The 15,043-nt window shown below is 26.0% G+C and overlaps 2 protein-coding genes across 2 annotated transcripts; both read left to right on the top strand.

The window, feature by feature from the left end:
* Positions 1-2,241: 2,241 nt before the first annotated feature.
* LOC113851073 (auxin-responsive protein SAUR32-like) lies at positions 2,242-2,622 on the top strand. Its single transcript, XM_027481559.1, has one exon. The coding sequence runs from the start codon at positions 2,242-2,244 to the stop codon at positions 2,620-2,622; it is 381 nt and encodes a 126-aa protein (XP_027337360.1).
* Positions 2,623-14,109: 11,487 nt separating this feature from the next.
* LOC113850107 (auxin-responsive protein SAUR32-like) lies at positions 14,110-14,940 on the top strand. Its single transcript, XM_027480475.1, has one exon. It carries the CDS (start codon positions 14,299-14,301, stop codon positions 14,626-14,628), a length of 330 nt encoding a protein of 109 aa, XP_027336276.1. The 5' UTR covers positions 14,110-14,298; the 3' UTR covers positions 14,629-14,940.
* The last annotated feature ends 103 nt before the right edge of the window (positions 14,941-15,043 follow it).

Below are 15,043 nucleotides of genomic sequence, written 5' to 3'. Positions count from 1 at the left end.
GATTGCTTACTTCATTTCACATTATTTCTATTTTCAATATAATGTACATTTTTTTGAAAAATTATCAATTACACAACTAATTAAGATAAAATAATTTTTTGATGTAAAATATCTTGATTCAAAAGTTACAATATAGTTATATGTGTGTGTAAATATATAAGATAAAAATGAATAAAAATATTATTAAAAAATAATATTTTATTTTTTAAATAATAAATCATTTTAAACAAATTAAATTAGTCAAAGTGATATAAATATAATACCGACGGATCGAGTACTTAGCATGCGTTCTTGCTAGCTAGTATGGTCCACCAGCCAAGTTTCGAAAGACAAAATTTTAATATGATATTTATAGAGAGTGTTTTCTCATCAAAATTGATATTTTATTATGCGTATAAAATATATTTTATTTTAAGTTTAAATAGTTTTTAACTACCTTTAAATAAAGCTTATTTTAAAAAAATTACTTCAGAATTTTCTTTTTCATTTTAATACTTAACTTTTTTTTTTAATTTTATATTTGACGTTAGTTAAATGATGATGTGACTAATAGTTTACTACGTCACTGTCGATCTCTCTTACTACCTCACTATTAAACCACCATATCAGAATCTTGCTAGTAATATCATCTTCATCCACCTCTTCAAATGACAAGAAAAACAAGTTTCTGAACCATGCTTCAAGGTCAAACAAAAATAATTGTTGTTTGTTCTGCCATTGTGCTTCTTCTTCTGCTTCTCCAACTTCAATGCTTTTCAGCATGTACCATTACTCGCCACCATTATCATCATCATTGTCTACCTCGCTGTCTCTTTCTCTGTTGAAACCCCGAAACGGGGTTTCTTCAGTTTCTCGCTACGGTGTGGGGAATACCTTAATCATGGTGGGGTGATGAGTTACAAAGATGTGTTAACTGAAGTGATGAGTTCTTTAGAGAGTTTAAGTTTTAACAAGGGTTCGTCAGTGTCTCCTGCAAAAGCACCGAACTTCCCATGGCTTGATGTTCCTTTGAACTGTGAGGATCAGCAACAACAATTCATTGTTGCGCCTTTTGGTTGTGAAGATAAAAAATAACACTTCATTCTTTCACCGTCCACTACTTAGACACCCACAAGTTTCAATGGCAAATTTTATTGCAGCAAATTCTTAAGCAAGTTGTCATTGCTGACGTTAATGGCTCATATCTCAATTAGGTGAATGAATTGTTGATGTAAGCGCAAAGATGGTGATGAAAATGAGAACGATTGAACGAACGATTTGTAAAGTGAAACTGTAAATACAGTAGGAAGGTTGTAGGCAAAAATCGTTAATTTAGTGGAAGTTGAAAAAGCAACTAAAGAGAAAATAATAAAAACTAAAGAAGAGACTGTGAGACTTCTGTGAAATTCAAAATGTAATGTTTAAGTTAAAATTTAAAAATATTTATGTAGAATCCTAACGTAGTAGTTTAATGGTGAGGTAGATGAGAAAGATTAACAAGTAGCAAATTATTAGTTACACTACCATTTAAATGACGGAAGTTAATGTCAGATATAAAATTAAAAAAAATAGTTAAGCATTAAAATGGAAAAAAATTTCTAAGATAGTTTTTTAAAATAAGTCCTATTTAAAAGTAGTTAAAAAAGTATTTAAACTTTTATTTTATCAACTAATATTTTCATTTCAATCACTAAAATTAATAATAGTTTGCAAAATATTAATTTCGATTAGATAACACTATAAATAATATTTTCGAATTATAGATAAAAATATTTTTACATTATCGAATAACGTAACATGATTACAAAGTTTTATTTAAGAAAAATGGTTTCTTTCTCTCGTTTAATGTGTCAACATGAAAGATCCAAATTGGTGAATCAGTGTATAAGTTTGTCGAGTTCATAACTAGGAGTAACGTAAGAACCAGTTGCGGTCCATGGCGGTTAAGCCACTTAAAAGTCACTCTCCCACTTGGAAACAAAATATGAGCTAAGAGACCAAGTCATGCATTCATATTTATCATTAAATAACCGCTTTAATTATTTTGCAATGGATTATTCTATCTCACCCGATTCCCCTTTATCAAATGGTTACGCTCTATGCCGCCACATCCCTCAATAGTTAACCTTTTTCTTTCATTTGTAAATTTAGAGTTGATTCCTATCCATTACTCCCCAATAAAACCCCCCCTAAAACACTCATTGTTGTCCACGAAACCCTTAGAAATCGAACACGATTTTGGGCACTATTTGTTCTCTTCTCATGTTGGAGAGTGGAGAATACAACTTTGAAGAGGTTCCCGTAACGAATCATCATTGTCGTCGCCGCCACCACCCAAAAAAGAAAGTGATCGTCAAAGATATACCAAAAGGGTTTTTGCCAATCAAGGTTGGGCAAGGTGAAGAGCAACATAAAATTATGGTGCCCGTGATGTACCTCAACCACCCACTTTTTTCTCAGCTACTTAAGGAGGCAGAGGAAGAGTATGGTTTTGATCAGCAAGGAACCATAATTATCCCTTGTCATGTGGAGGAGTTTAGGTACGTTCAAGATCTCATTAATAGGGACAAATCACCCCAACACCACCACCATCACCATGTCATAAGCTGTTTCAGGCCCTCACGTCAACAAGATCAAATATAGCTTTTTTCTTTTTGGTCTTGAATATCAAATATAGCTTGTTTTAATCCTTAAGTGTGTAAATTAAGAAACTCTTATGATATATATTAAATACTCTATGTATAAGCATGTTTCTTCTTCATGGCCAAGTGGTTACTTTCAATCCTTATATATATATGAACTATAAGATCGGCATGAAGAAGCTCAAAAATTATAGATCAAATAAGCTTCTTTGCGTGCAATTGAACTTAATTTTTCCATTTATGTGTTTGCAAATGTAATGGAAAGGGGAAAAAAATCGTTTTCTTTCTTTTTTGCCTGTGTTTTTTTTTTCTTGTGAGGACGAATTTAATGGGAATATAATGTTGTCTTTTGTGCGAGAGAAAGAGAATCACTGTGAAGATACAAACACCAACTTGCTGCAAAAAAAACAAATGGCTAATTATAGGTCGAGCACGCTTTTCGTAAAATAATTTATTTAGCATATACAGGCTCAGAAAACAAGATATCTTCTACTGCATGAAGTAAATTGGAGGGAATCAGTTAAAAAATCTAGAGAAAAAAAAAATTCTCAGCCAAAATTGATATTGTAACTATTTGTGCAGCTTATAAATCGCTGAAGCAAATGGCCCCATTTCGAATTATTAAAGATCAGACCAACCGTTACTGTTTGATTTTTAATTTGCGTTAAAAAAAAGTAGGTTAAGATAACGATATATGTATACAAAAAAAAAGTATAAAGATATATGCAGGCAGATGGAAAACAAAAACGTCACATATCATATTTTGATTTTAATAATAAACCATTTTATTATTAACGTATACTATTTTCCGTTACTAATCAATTAGGCTGCTGAAGAAATTATATACTATTACCCTATGTAAAACTGGTACATATGTTATGCAAAAATGCTCATCGGAGCATCATTTTTAAAAAAATTATAGGTAACATGTCATACAGGCAATAAATAAGTTTGGTATATATAGTCAATGGTTGCTTGGATGCTTCCATACTTGCTAGCTCGTGTGGTGGAATTTCTGAATCCAAACAATAATTAAGATTAGTGTAATGTTTTAGCTACTAGCAATATATATATATATATATATAGACCTTCCACACATTATTCTTAGCGAAGACAGTTATGTTTATTAAACTCGTTTTTGGAATTCCGGTGCATATTTCAACGCCCACTCTAAAAGATCTTTCATTTTCTGTGTTTAATTGTTCGTAACAATCCATGACTAATCGTGATTTTTTATCCCCGTCTGGATTTCGTGTTTTCCGTTTGCTGGTTGATTGAAATAGTAGTTGAAGGTGTTTTCCGATTCACTTACTACAAGAGCTACGAGACAAATATATATTGCAGGCAAATAGATACTACATCAAAAAGATGTTTATCTCTTTCATGGCCAAATTATAATTAAATTACATAAATAAACTTAATCGATGAATGTTATAAGACATACAACATGAAGGTGGTTTAAAGTGGCGGTTCTCGGACAATTTCTAAACTCAAGGGAAGATGCCTTTGACAAAAACATGAAAAGCATAAAGGTTTTATCTGAAACTAAAATAGTAATTAAAAGGAAAAAATTATCTATATAAACCAATTAATTTTGTTTTTTTTTTCATATAATCCTTCCGCAACTCTTTCTTTGTAATTAAATAAGTGTAATCTTATCAGACTTATTAATCATTAAGAATAAATATTAATTAGCGGCACGTGTTAATATATCAGTTGGTCAACAGGACATAGTTTGATTAACTTCTCATAATTTTGGTACTATAAATTCTCTTTGAAAGTTATCACCTCTGTTATATATGTTTTTTTAAGTTTGTTTTATGCATTTCAAACTATTTATTATTTTAGAAAATAAAAAATATTATTTTTTAGTAATAACTTAATTTATTTCACCTATACACTTAAATCAATATGTAATTACTTTTTAACTCTTTTAATAAGAATAGTTTTATTAAAAATATTTTATGATAATAATTAATGTTATTTTTGTAAAAGTGTGCATTATTTTAGAAAATAAATTGGAAGCAGATTAAGAAATTTAATCAAAAAACATAAAATACATTTTTTTAAACGAGTCACTTAATTTTTATATTTTAACTGTTAGATTAAAATTTTATAATTTAAAATACGACAAGTTTATCAAACATTTGAGATGTCGATGTATACTCAACAAGTTTTATTAATTTTTCATCAAATAATATAATTTTTATTTCGCACAACATTGGTCTGCCATTGATTAATGCTGAAGAAATATGATGTCATAAAACTTGGGCAAGATGATAGCATACTAAGCAACTTCCCCATGCAAGTTAAATTTGTCTTGTTGTAAAAGGTTGACCAATATATATATATATCCAAAAATATTTATAAAATAAGTTTCTTAAAGTAAGTGGATTCAATTGTCATCGATATATTGATCAGTCCAGCAGTTATGTTTGACCAATGGGAGATAATGCACTGAATATAATATCTTATAACACTATCTGCCTCTTGTTTTTAAAAAAAATTAGACTTAATTAAATAAAAGTTTTACACTATCAATTAATTAAAATGTATTATAAATATAATTTTTATATTAATTTTATTACATAAATAATAATTTTTACTGATATGATAATTTATGATTAAGTTATAACATAAATAATTTTCATACGGTTATTGTATTTAAATAAATTAAAAAATTTAATAATATAACTCCCTTGTTAAACAATTATGTTTAGTGCACTGTAATTAACTTTTAAGATAAGTCATGCTCACATCACTTGATATTAAATAAAAATTTTCTTAATACCATTTTTACCATATAAAAATATTATTTATTTATTTATTAACATAACAATGTATATCTTTTTTTAAATTCAAAATACCTTAATTTTTTATATAATTATATGAATGATATATTTTTTTAAAAAACTTCTCTTGGTTCATATTTATTTTTATAAACAAAAACATGAATCAGAGTTTTTTCCTAAATTTCATTACAATTAATTAATCATATAATTTCAAACCCAAATGGCCCGTACGTGAAAACTTCTTAGCCAATTCATGTGGGTTCCTATTTTTATTTTTTTTTAAGTTTAAAAGAACGCTTGTAATACATTAATAGGTTTGTAGTAGCTTGAGTTATTTAGCATAAGATAATAAGCACGTGATGAATATATTGTCCAACACTTCCAATACATGAGATTTGAAAAATCAAATTAGAGATCCTTACTTGTGTCATTGGTTTAGACTAATTAATGAGAAGGTAGAGATTTGAGTGAAAGAGGTTGTGATACCTTCAAGTTCCACATTACTAATAGGCTAGCGATTAAGCAATATATATTGTAGACAAACGTATATTATGATAAAAAAAAATTTGTAAAACGCGAAAATCGAACAATTTGCTAATAAAATGTTTTCAAATAAAAAGTAAAACACAAATTGTAGCAACATGCTATTAGTATTTTTATTCAACTACGTACATGGGCATATTCAAATAGATTAAGAATCAATATATAAATTAAAAATAATACCTATCTTACAAAACCTTATTCAGTCAGTTCAGAAAATAATTTGACAGTTAATTCACAATTTACATTTTCGCAAATTACTAAATATGTAAAATGACATACCTGCTAATGAACAATATAAAGATTTTTCACTGTTCATGCATTATTATGATAAGTCTTAGCTAGCAACTCCATCAATCATGCTGTTCAGTCGACGATTCCTAGTCAATTTTAATCAAGTTTTATGAGATTGGAAATTCGGAGTACGCAAGAGAAACAACTAGGAAGTAGGATTCAAACTTGTGAAAGAGAGACGATAAAACATAAGAATCGAAAGAAAGTGAAGACGAAAGGATGACTGGTTACCCAAACTTCGATTATCAATACACGTCAATCAATTTTTCTAGTATTTTTAATTAATCAATGTCTTTAAGATATTGTCAGAAGAACTTAGTGTTGAACTTTATGCTAAAGACAAATATGTTTGTATCCTATAATCTATTTCCCACCAACATTTTTTTTAGTGAAAAGTGTAATTTTTTAAATAATATAATTTATATTTTTTTGAAACATAATTTTTATTAAATATAATCATTTTAGAACATTGTTAATTAGATGGTTGACCTATTGTTCCTGTTAAGTACTTAGAACATGAATTTGATTCCAAAACCACTCGTTGTTAAGTGACATATAATTCTATCATAAATTTTCTGAGGTTGATAAGATAAGTATATTATATTCTAAACTTTTCATGTAAAGAAATTATTTATTTTGGTCATGAATGTGAAAAAAATAATGATAATCAAATTATTAAAATTACATAAATATATGATGTATGATGAGTAAACCTATACGTGGAATATATTTTTATTTTAGAGTCAATTTGATTCGATTTTCGTTGTAATGATTGCATTCGAATTTGTACATCGGAAAAAAATGATTATCGACAATGTATAAAATACATAGAAAAATGTTACACCCATGCATAGTGTTAGGAGCCTTAATAAAATTTTATAACATATTTTTAGAATGATAATTTTTTTAGTATATCACCTACATTTTTTATTATTTTTAATTTATAAAAACAAAATTGCACAAATTATTATACAAATAATTTTTTAGATGTTAGAGTAGGTCACCTAATTCACTAATAGTCCATAATGTGTCTATGAACCTGTTTACTCGTTCTGCCTAAAACTTGACCTGATTTGTTTAGAAAAAAGTAGGACAATATTTTTTAAAATATATTTAATTAAACAAGTTAAATTTCATATATTTGAAAAGATATTTTAAGCTTGACACATCAATCATTTTTTAGAGGCTTTATTTAAAATAAACTCATTAAATATTAACCTCCCTAAATAAAAAGTTTGTATAAACTGAAATCAAGTGTATAATATTTAAAAGACAAGGCCTTTCCATTTGAATAAATCTCACCCATTTTTTATCTATTCATATGTGCAATCAAAATTAGATAATTTTCGTAAATATTAAGATAAAAATAAAATAAAAGTCACGTAATTTATTTTAAAAAAATTATAATGTCTGACACAAATAAATATTTTTAAATATGTAAATTTAAATTTGATTTCAAAATTTTATCTATAAATATTTTATTAATGGACATTTTTATTATAGGGTCTAATGACAATTTAGAGATTAAATTTTTATTAGTAAGAGACTTTTGTTTTACTTAAACTAAAAGATGAATTTGTTATCAATAATGTTAAAAAATTCTCATACTTAAAATTTCTTTAATTTTAATTAATTATTTTTAGTCCCTTTAATTTTTAAATCGTATTATTTATTCTAAATTTTTGTCAAATTATTAACCAAAAATATAATAGAAGTGTGATATATTATTGATTTGTACGAATTAATAAATAAATAATTTTCATTTATTTAATTATTTTAAATAATTTTTTATAAATTTGTATAAGTCAATTATATATTATATATTCATTAAATTTTTGTTTATTATTAAAGGAAAACTTTAATAAAAAATTAAATTTTAATGATTAAAAAAACATTAAAAACTAAATATAAAAAATTAAAACTACAATTAAACTTTATAAGTAACTTCTATAAAAAAAAAAAACTTTATTATAAGTAATAAAACCTACCTTATCCCAGCACCACTTTTGCTTTCTTATGAAAGTAGAATATCAATTGGTCTCCCTCCGTCCACATTGGATGGTATGCCACTTTTTCGTTACCCACTTTCTTGACTTTGCATCCGTCTTTTTTACTCATTCCTAATCATTTTCTTGTGTCTGCTGAGTATGATGCTTAATCATCGTCATCAAGTAGTGACAGTGTGTTATTCTAAAAAAAAAAAAGTGCATTGTAGTATTAAGGATTAAAAAGAATGAAGGATAATAAGTTTAAGGTGGGTATTTTTTCTCTTTAAACAAAATCTAAGGTTAAAACCTGACCTTTGTTGAATCCTTAATATTCTGGCCAAATGATTATTTATTATGTCCAGTTTTTTTAAAATTATTTTACTGGCTCATGGTAAAGCAATTGCTCACCGTATTATCGAGCCCAGCGTGGATAATGAAATGGGAACTCAAAATCTAGCAGAAGAGATTTGGGACCCATCCGGCATCAGCGTGTGAAGAGAACACCCAATCAAAGAAAATGACTTATTTGTCATCAAATTAAAGGAAAATGACTTATTTGTCGTAGTGTCACTGCTTTTAATTATATTTCATAAAACTAAAACTACTGTAATTTTCATCAACGGCTCTAATTCGTGTATACTGCAATGCTCTCTCCATCCAGTCATTCCCTGTTTGTCTCTTCCTTTTTGTGACTATCCATTCCTTCTCGCTCACAAGCTAGGATTATATACTTTAGCAATTATGTTTGTTCAAATAAAATTAAAACTATGTAAAAAAATATATATGAATATTATTTTTTATTCAATACTTTTAAAGTTACGTTTTGAAATTGTGTTTAAGAGAAAAAGTAAGAAGTTAAAAGTATGAATTACTTAATTAGAAGGAGAAGATTTAAAAGTTTTTTAAACTTATAAAAAGTCCTTTCAACTTTAATTTTTTGAATTTTTACTTTTTTTTTTTAGATTTTCTTTCTCTCATTATATTATTAGAATTTTAACTCTTTTTTTAAAATAATATTTTAAGTAAAAACTTTTTAAAAAAATTATAAAAAATAAAAATATTAATTTTTAAATTATTAATTTTAAGAAAAATATTTTTTTATTTTTTAAAAAAATAATAAAATATAAAATATAATAATATTATTTATATACTTAAACTTTTATACCTTTTCTCTCTTAATATTAAACATCTAAATAAGATAAGTATTTACCATCTTTCCACTTTTCTTCTTTTTCTCTCTTTTCCTTCTTTTTTCAAACTCTTTTTTTCACTTCTCTTTTAAATTCTTAAACAAAGTCTAAATTACCTATTTAAATACAATTAAAAGTATTACTTATTTTTGAAATCTTGTTATTTTAGAGTAAATAAATCGGAAGAAAATTTTTTATTTATTAAATGATTTAATAAAAGAAAGAAAAATAATGCATATATATTTTTCCTATTAAATCATCCAATAAATTAAAAAAATTCAAATAAATGATAAATTCGGAGGAAATTTCTTCTTGTTTGAAGTTCGTAATTTAACTTGGTACTCCATAGGGCGTTACGTGCACCCACCCATAGGAATCACACCACCTCGTCCCATAGACATAAGAACATTGGAGAATAACAATTACTTACCGTTACCAACTAGAGGTGTTTATTGGATCAAATAAATTAATGAATTAAGTGATATAAATCAATTTAAATTAAAAAATAATCTAAATTGACACTTGAAAAAAAATCAAAGAAAGGTTGAGATTTTTTAAATGTTTTTCTGAAAAAATAAGAAAGGTTAGAGAGAATGGAAAGGATTGTCACTCCACTTTTTTTATATTGTGAGAATCTATCGAGTTGTAAAAATTTAAACCAGTAAGCTAAATTGAAGCGAGAACAATCCGTATTTTCTTATGATGCAAATATCTTCGACAGTGTATGACCATTATTACTACTAATAAATAATTATATACATGATCTTAATCTATAAATTATTTTATCATTTTCATATCATAGAATTGAATATGTAAAACTTCCTATCAATCTAAATCAATTAATCTGACGTGGTTTGATTTGGATAACGAGTTAACATTATATCAACTTTATATATGAAATATTTGCTTAATTCGTTGACTTATATTATTTAAAAAAAAAAACACACCCTTATATGCAGAGAATTTATTTATTTTTGTTTTGAATTAAGGCTTATTTTAAATTTATATATTTGTGTTGAAATATTGTTTAATTATATTATATAGTTATATTAAAATTATGTATTAAAAATTATTTAAATAAAAAAATATAATTTTTTTTCTGTTTTCTTATACTTTTTTATTTTAGGTTATTTAATTAAATAATCTGATAATCTAAATCACACTAACTTGTTTGTATTTTGTTTAAATTTTTAAATTTTTTTACACTAATTTAAATTAAATTAAATCAATCTATTTTTATTGGTTCTTTTTTTTTCAATCTAAACCAAATCAGCTCGTAAACACTCTTGTTATTGAACCTAAAATAATTTTGATTAATAAGTTAAATAATTTTTTATCTAAAAATAAAACTATAAATATTTTTATAAAGACTAAATTAAAATTTATTGTAAAATATAATGAAAAATGTATTTAAAATTCAATAATTTAATTATTAATAAAAGAAGTATCATTGGTTATTTAGATGTAACATTAAATGTTGAAGTTATTAAATTTGAGAAAATAAAATTATAATTTATCGATTTTTGTATATAAGAAATAGAAAGTACAAAAATTCTAAGTTTCCGTATGTGCAGTGTGGATGTGTCTCTGGCCACATAGATATAGAACGTTGACAGTTCTGAATCTTTGACGTCTACCTGACATGTTGAAGAGCTGCTATTGGTTGTCTTGTCCCTCCCTATTTTCCCCATCTGCCAAGCTGTCACCACCACATTCCTCGCCTCCATCCACGTGTCTTCGTATTTCCCTCCTCCTCACATAGGTAAGAGATATGGTATTTTTATCTTTTTTATGCCAATATTTTTTTCAAAATTTATAACTTTTATGTAAAGCATATTTTCTATGGCCTTTTTTAATTGAATAATGACCATAAAACTATCACTACGTCTGAAGATAGTATAAACTACGCATCATTCAGACAACAAAAAATAGAGTAAAATATGTAGTTTTTTATTAGCAATTTACAGAGGAATTTACGAGTCTGTCGATGGACCTGTTTCTGCATATATGAATATTTTCAAATACAAAACAAGAAAGTCGCGATTACTTAAAAATAAAAATCGTTTACTTAATTGTGTTTTTAAATAGTCTTCTGCTGAACCCAAGGAAACCTCTATCTTTTTTCCCCTTTCTATATTTTATATTTACTCGTCCGAAAAAAAAAAAAACAACTATAAACCTTTATCAGAATTTACCTATATTCACTTGTTCAGTATTATACAGTAAAAAAATGTCATTTGTTAATGTTTTGATATTGAAGTAATCTCCATACATAATATTGATGGGTAATTAATCTTTTGACAAAAATATATTATGATGTTATTGTAAGTACAGTGAATTTATATTAATAGTATAATTTATTATACCAATAAATAATTTGATTAATTAAAAATTAATACATGCTATTAACATATCAAATATCGATACATAACATTATATTTAATACTTAAAATAAAAATTAAAAATTAATACATGCAAATTATACAATATTTATGACAATAACTTATATTTTAGTGAATAAAAATTAAGGTAACAAATTTTAATACTTAACATTTTTTGTCAGTTAATAAATAATTTTTTTGTTAATAATAATAATAATAATAACAACAACACTACAACTAATAAATATTCTAAATTTAAAAATATTAATATTTAACATAATGAATAATATAATACATTAAAGTTTATATATATATATATATATATATATGCGCAAATGAAATTATTTGTCAATACAATATATTATACTATTAATAAAAACTGTAAACATTTATAATAATAATTGAAATGCATTAGAGGAAGTAGATACTAATAAAAGCTAATTTAATAAAGAAAATTAACAATTCATAAATTGTGTATGCCTTCAGCTCCGTCAACATAATTCTTTGACTTCATAAAATTATGCATATCATTTTTTTATTGGGAGTTTTCTACCCACGTACAAGTAGGTTAATATAAATTAATACACTTTTCTTTTTCGCAGGTTCAAGAAATCGTGTTATTTAAATTATGAAAGGATCTTCCATTCATAACTTATACTTAATTGAAAAATATTTAAACTTAATTTGTCCTTAAATTTACCCATCTTAAAAAATTCTATGACGTATATAGAAGACAACATATATTGGTAGGTAATTATTATTTTGGGTTTATTATTCATTTTAATTTTTATTATAAATTTAATGTTAATTTTATTATTAAAATAAATAACGTAATACTAAAAATATTTCAATAATGCTAAAGATAGTATAATAATTAAAATAAAAATTTAATATTTTCTTAAATATATTTTATTATGATATCTCAAAATATTTTTTTTTCTTAAATTAATAAGAACCTATCAGAGAATTTTTTTTATCAAAATAATAATAAAAAAGATTAAAACCTTAGAATATGTGTTATAAAATTGTTGCTTCGAATAACATCTAAAAAATATATTATAAACAATTAAAATAAGTTTTTTTAAATATATCTATTTAGGAAAATAAGTTATAAATTAATTAAAATATTTTGTCAAACATGCTTTGAGTAGTCGTTTACTTTTTTTTTTTTAGGTAAAAAAATGTGTTTAAAGGAACTAAGACTCAAGATATTATTGTAAATGATATATATTATAGTTTGTTAACTATTAATTATTAATTGTTTAAGATTGTCTTTGCGCCACATAAAGACATAACACAAATGTTTTGTCAGAGCATACGTATTGGGGAAGATATTATAAATTAATGAATTTTCAACAAAATTTAAATATAAATTACATAGAAATCCAATTTTAGTAAGTAGGCCTTTTTAATCAACAATCACTATGAATTTCATATTTGTTAATTTATTCATAAATTTATAATGATGGGATAACACAACTTAAAGGACTGATATATCTTTTTTTGCTATAAAATGTACAGTATCAAAACTTAGCTTCTACAGCAACAAATACCTATTTTTTCGGAAATTAGCATTAGTCATTATCACACATTTAGAATAAACTATAAATTGGTTTTAAAATAATAATAATAATAATAACAAATAAATTTTATATTTGTCAACCTCTATATATAACTACAAATAATATTTTAAAAAATAATTTTTTGTTATATATATATATATATATATATATATATATATATAAAGAATCATACATTTAATTTCATAGTAATTATATTTTTGTAAAATATAAAATAATTATATAACATATTTAATTATTTTGTAAAAAATTGTTTTATTTTAATAATGCCCGTACTATATAAAGAATTATTAATTAGTTTGTAAATGTTGTACAGATAATTTTAAAAAAACTAATGTAATAGCCACTTGTATTAAAAAAACAAAATGCAATAATTGTTTCATTTAAAATATTAATGTATTTATTACAAAATTAAAATCTACAAGATATTGCCTTTCTCATAGATACGGTATGATCATAACAAGTGTCCTTGATCGCAGGGGACAACAAATCAGATTCCAACTACTTTTTCTCGTTCAATCTAAACGTCTTTGGAGTGAACTGATTGATTCCCTAAGATGGTGATCATCACCACCCACCATCATCTAACGGTGTAGATCGAGTCCTACTTGTAGTCTTCAACACAGTGGGTTCTATTCAGGGGAAAATCTCTCTCTCTCTCTCTCTCTTTCTACTTTGTTTGTTTTATATATCAGTTAAGTCTTTGGCCAAGTATGCGTTTCTCATTTGTTGTATATCAACCATGTCCAACGATTCGAGGTCTCTGAGACGCTCTTTTAAGAAAAGCTTCAACAAAGCAAAAACAGGTTCAGAACCTTGGTCGTGTTTCATCCTCGTTTTCCTGTGAGTTGTTGTTTCTTCAAAGTTGGGGTCTTTTTGGTTTCCTTGTCTTTGTTTCGGGTCTTGCAGAAAATGGGTATAGGGGAGAAGAGTCCAAGGAGCTTTCATCGCTACAATAACCACCATAAGCAAGAGTTCAGAGATGTTCCAAAAGGGTGCATGGCCATCAAGGTGGGTCAAGGAGAGGAGCAACAAAGATTCGTTGTTCCTGTCATATACATCAATCACCCTCTCTTCATGCAGTTGTTGAAGGAGGCTGAAGAAGAATATGGATTTGATCAGAAAGGAACCATAACAATCCCTTGCCATGTTGAAGAATTCAGAAACGTTAGGGGCTTGATTGATAGGGACAAGTCCCTTCATCACCACCATCACCACCATGTTGGGTGCTTTGGATTTTGAATTCTGATCAAAACCATCAAATAAAAAAATGATCTTGGTCAATATTTCACCACCCCCTTCAAGTTTTTTTCATCATTTGGTCATGTAAATTCCTAGTTTTTAGCCTCTTTTTACAGTTTCTTTTTTATGAAAAATATGAAGGAAAAAAAAAAAAAAAAGAGAACACCTTAGGTAAGTGATGACGAGGACAATAGAATGTTGCTTCTTCCAATTGTACTTACTTTTCTATATCGGTAGGAATCGCAATGGAAAAAGGAGATGCTTTTCTTTTCTCTTCTTTTCTTTTTCTTCCTTTTCTTTTCTTGAAGAATTTTTCACGCGTTAGAATAATTGGTATACTCTTCTCTTTCAGAAAAGAAGGAATTGACGGTGAGTAGGGCCAAATTTTGGTCCCCTTCCTTTCTTTTGAGTCACT

This window comes from Abrus precatorius, unplaced genomic scaffold, assembly GCF_003935025.1.
Source record: "Abrus precatorius isolate BTA unplaced genomic scaffold, Abrus_2018 Scaffold9, whole genome shotgun sequence".
Taxonomy (NCBI): Eukaryota; Viridiplantae; Streptophyta; class Magnoliopsida; order Fabales; family Fabaceae; genus Abrus; species Abrus precatorius.
The sequence above is the reverse complement of the archived record's forward strand: the minus strand, read 5'-3'. Positions and strand labels throughout refer to the sequence as shown.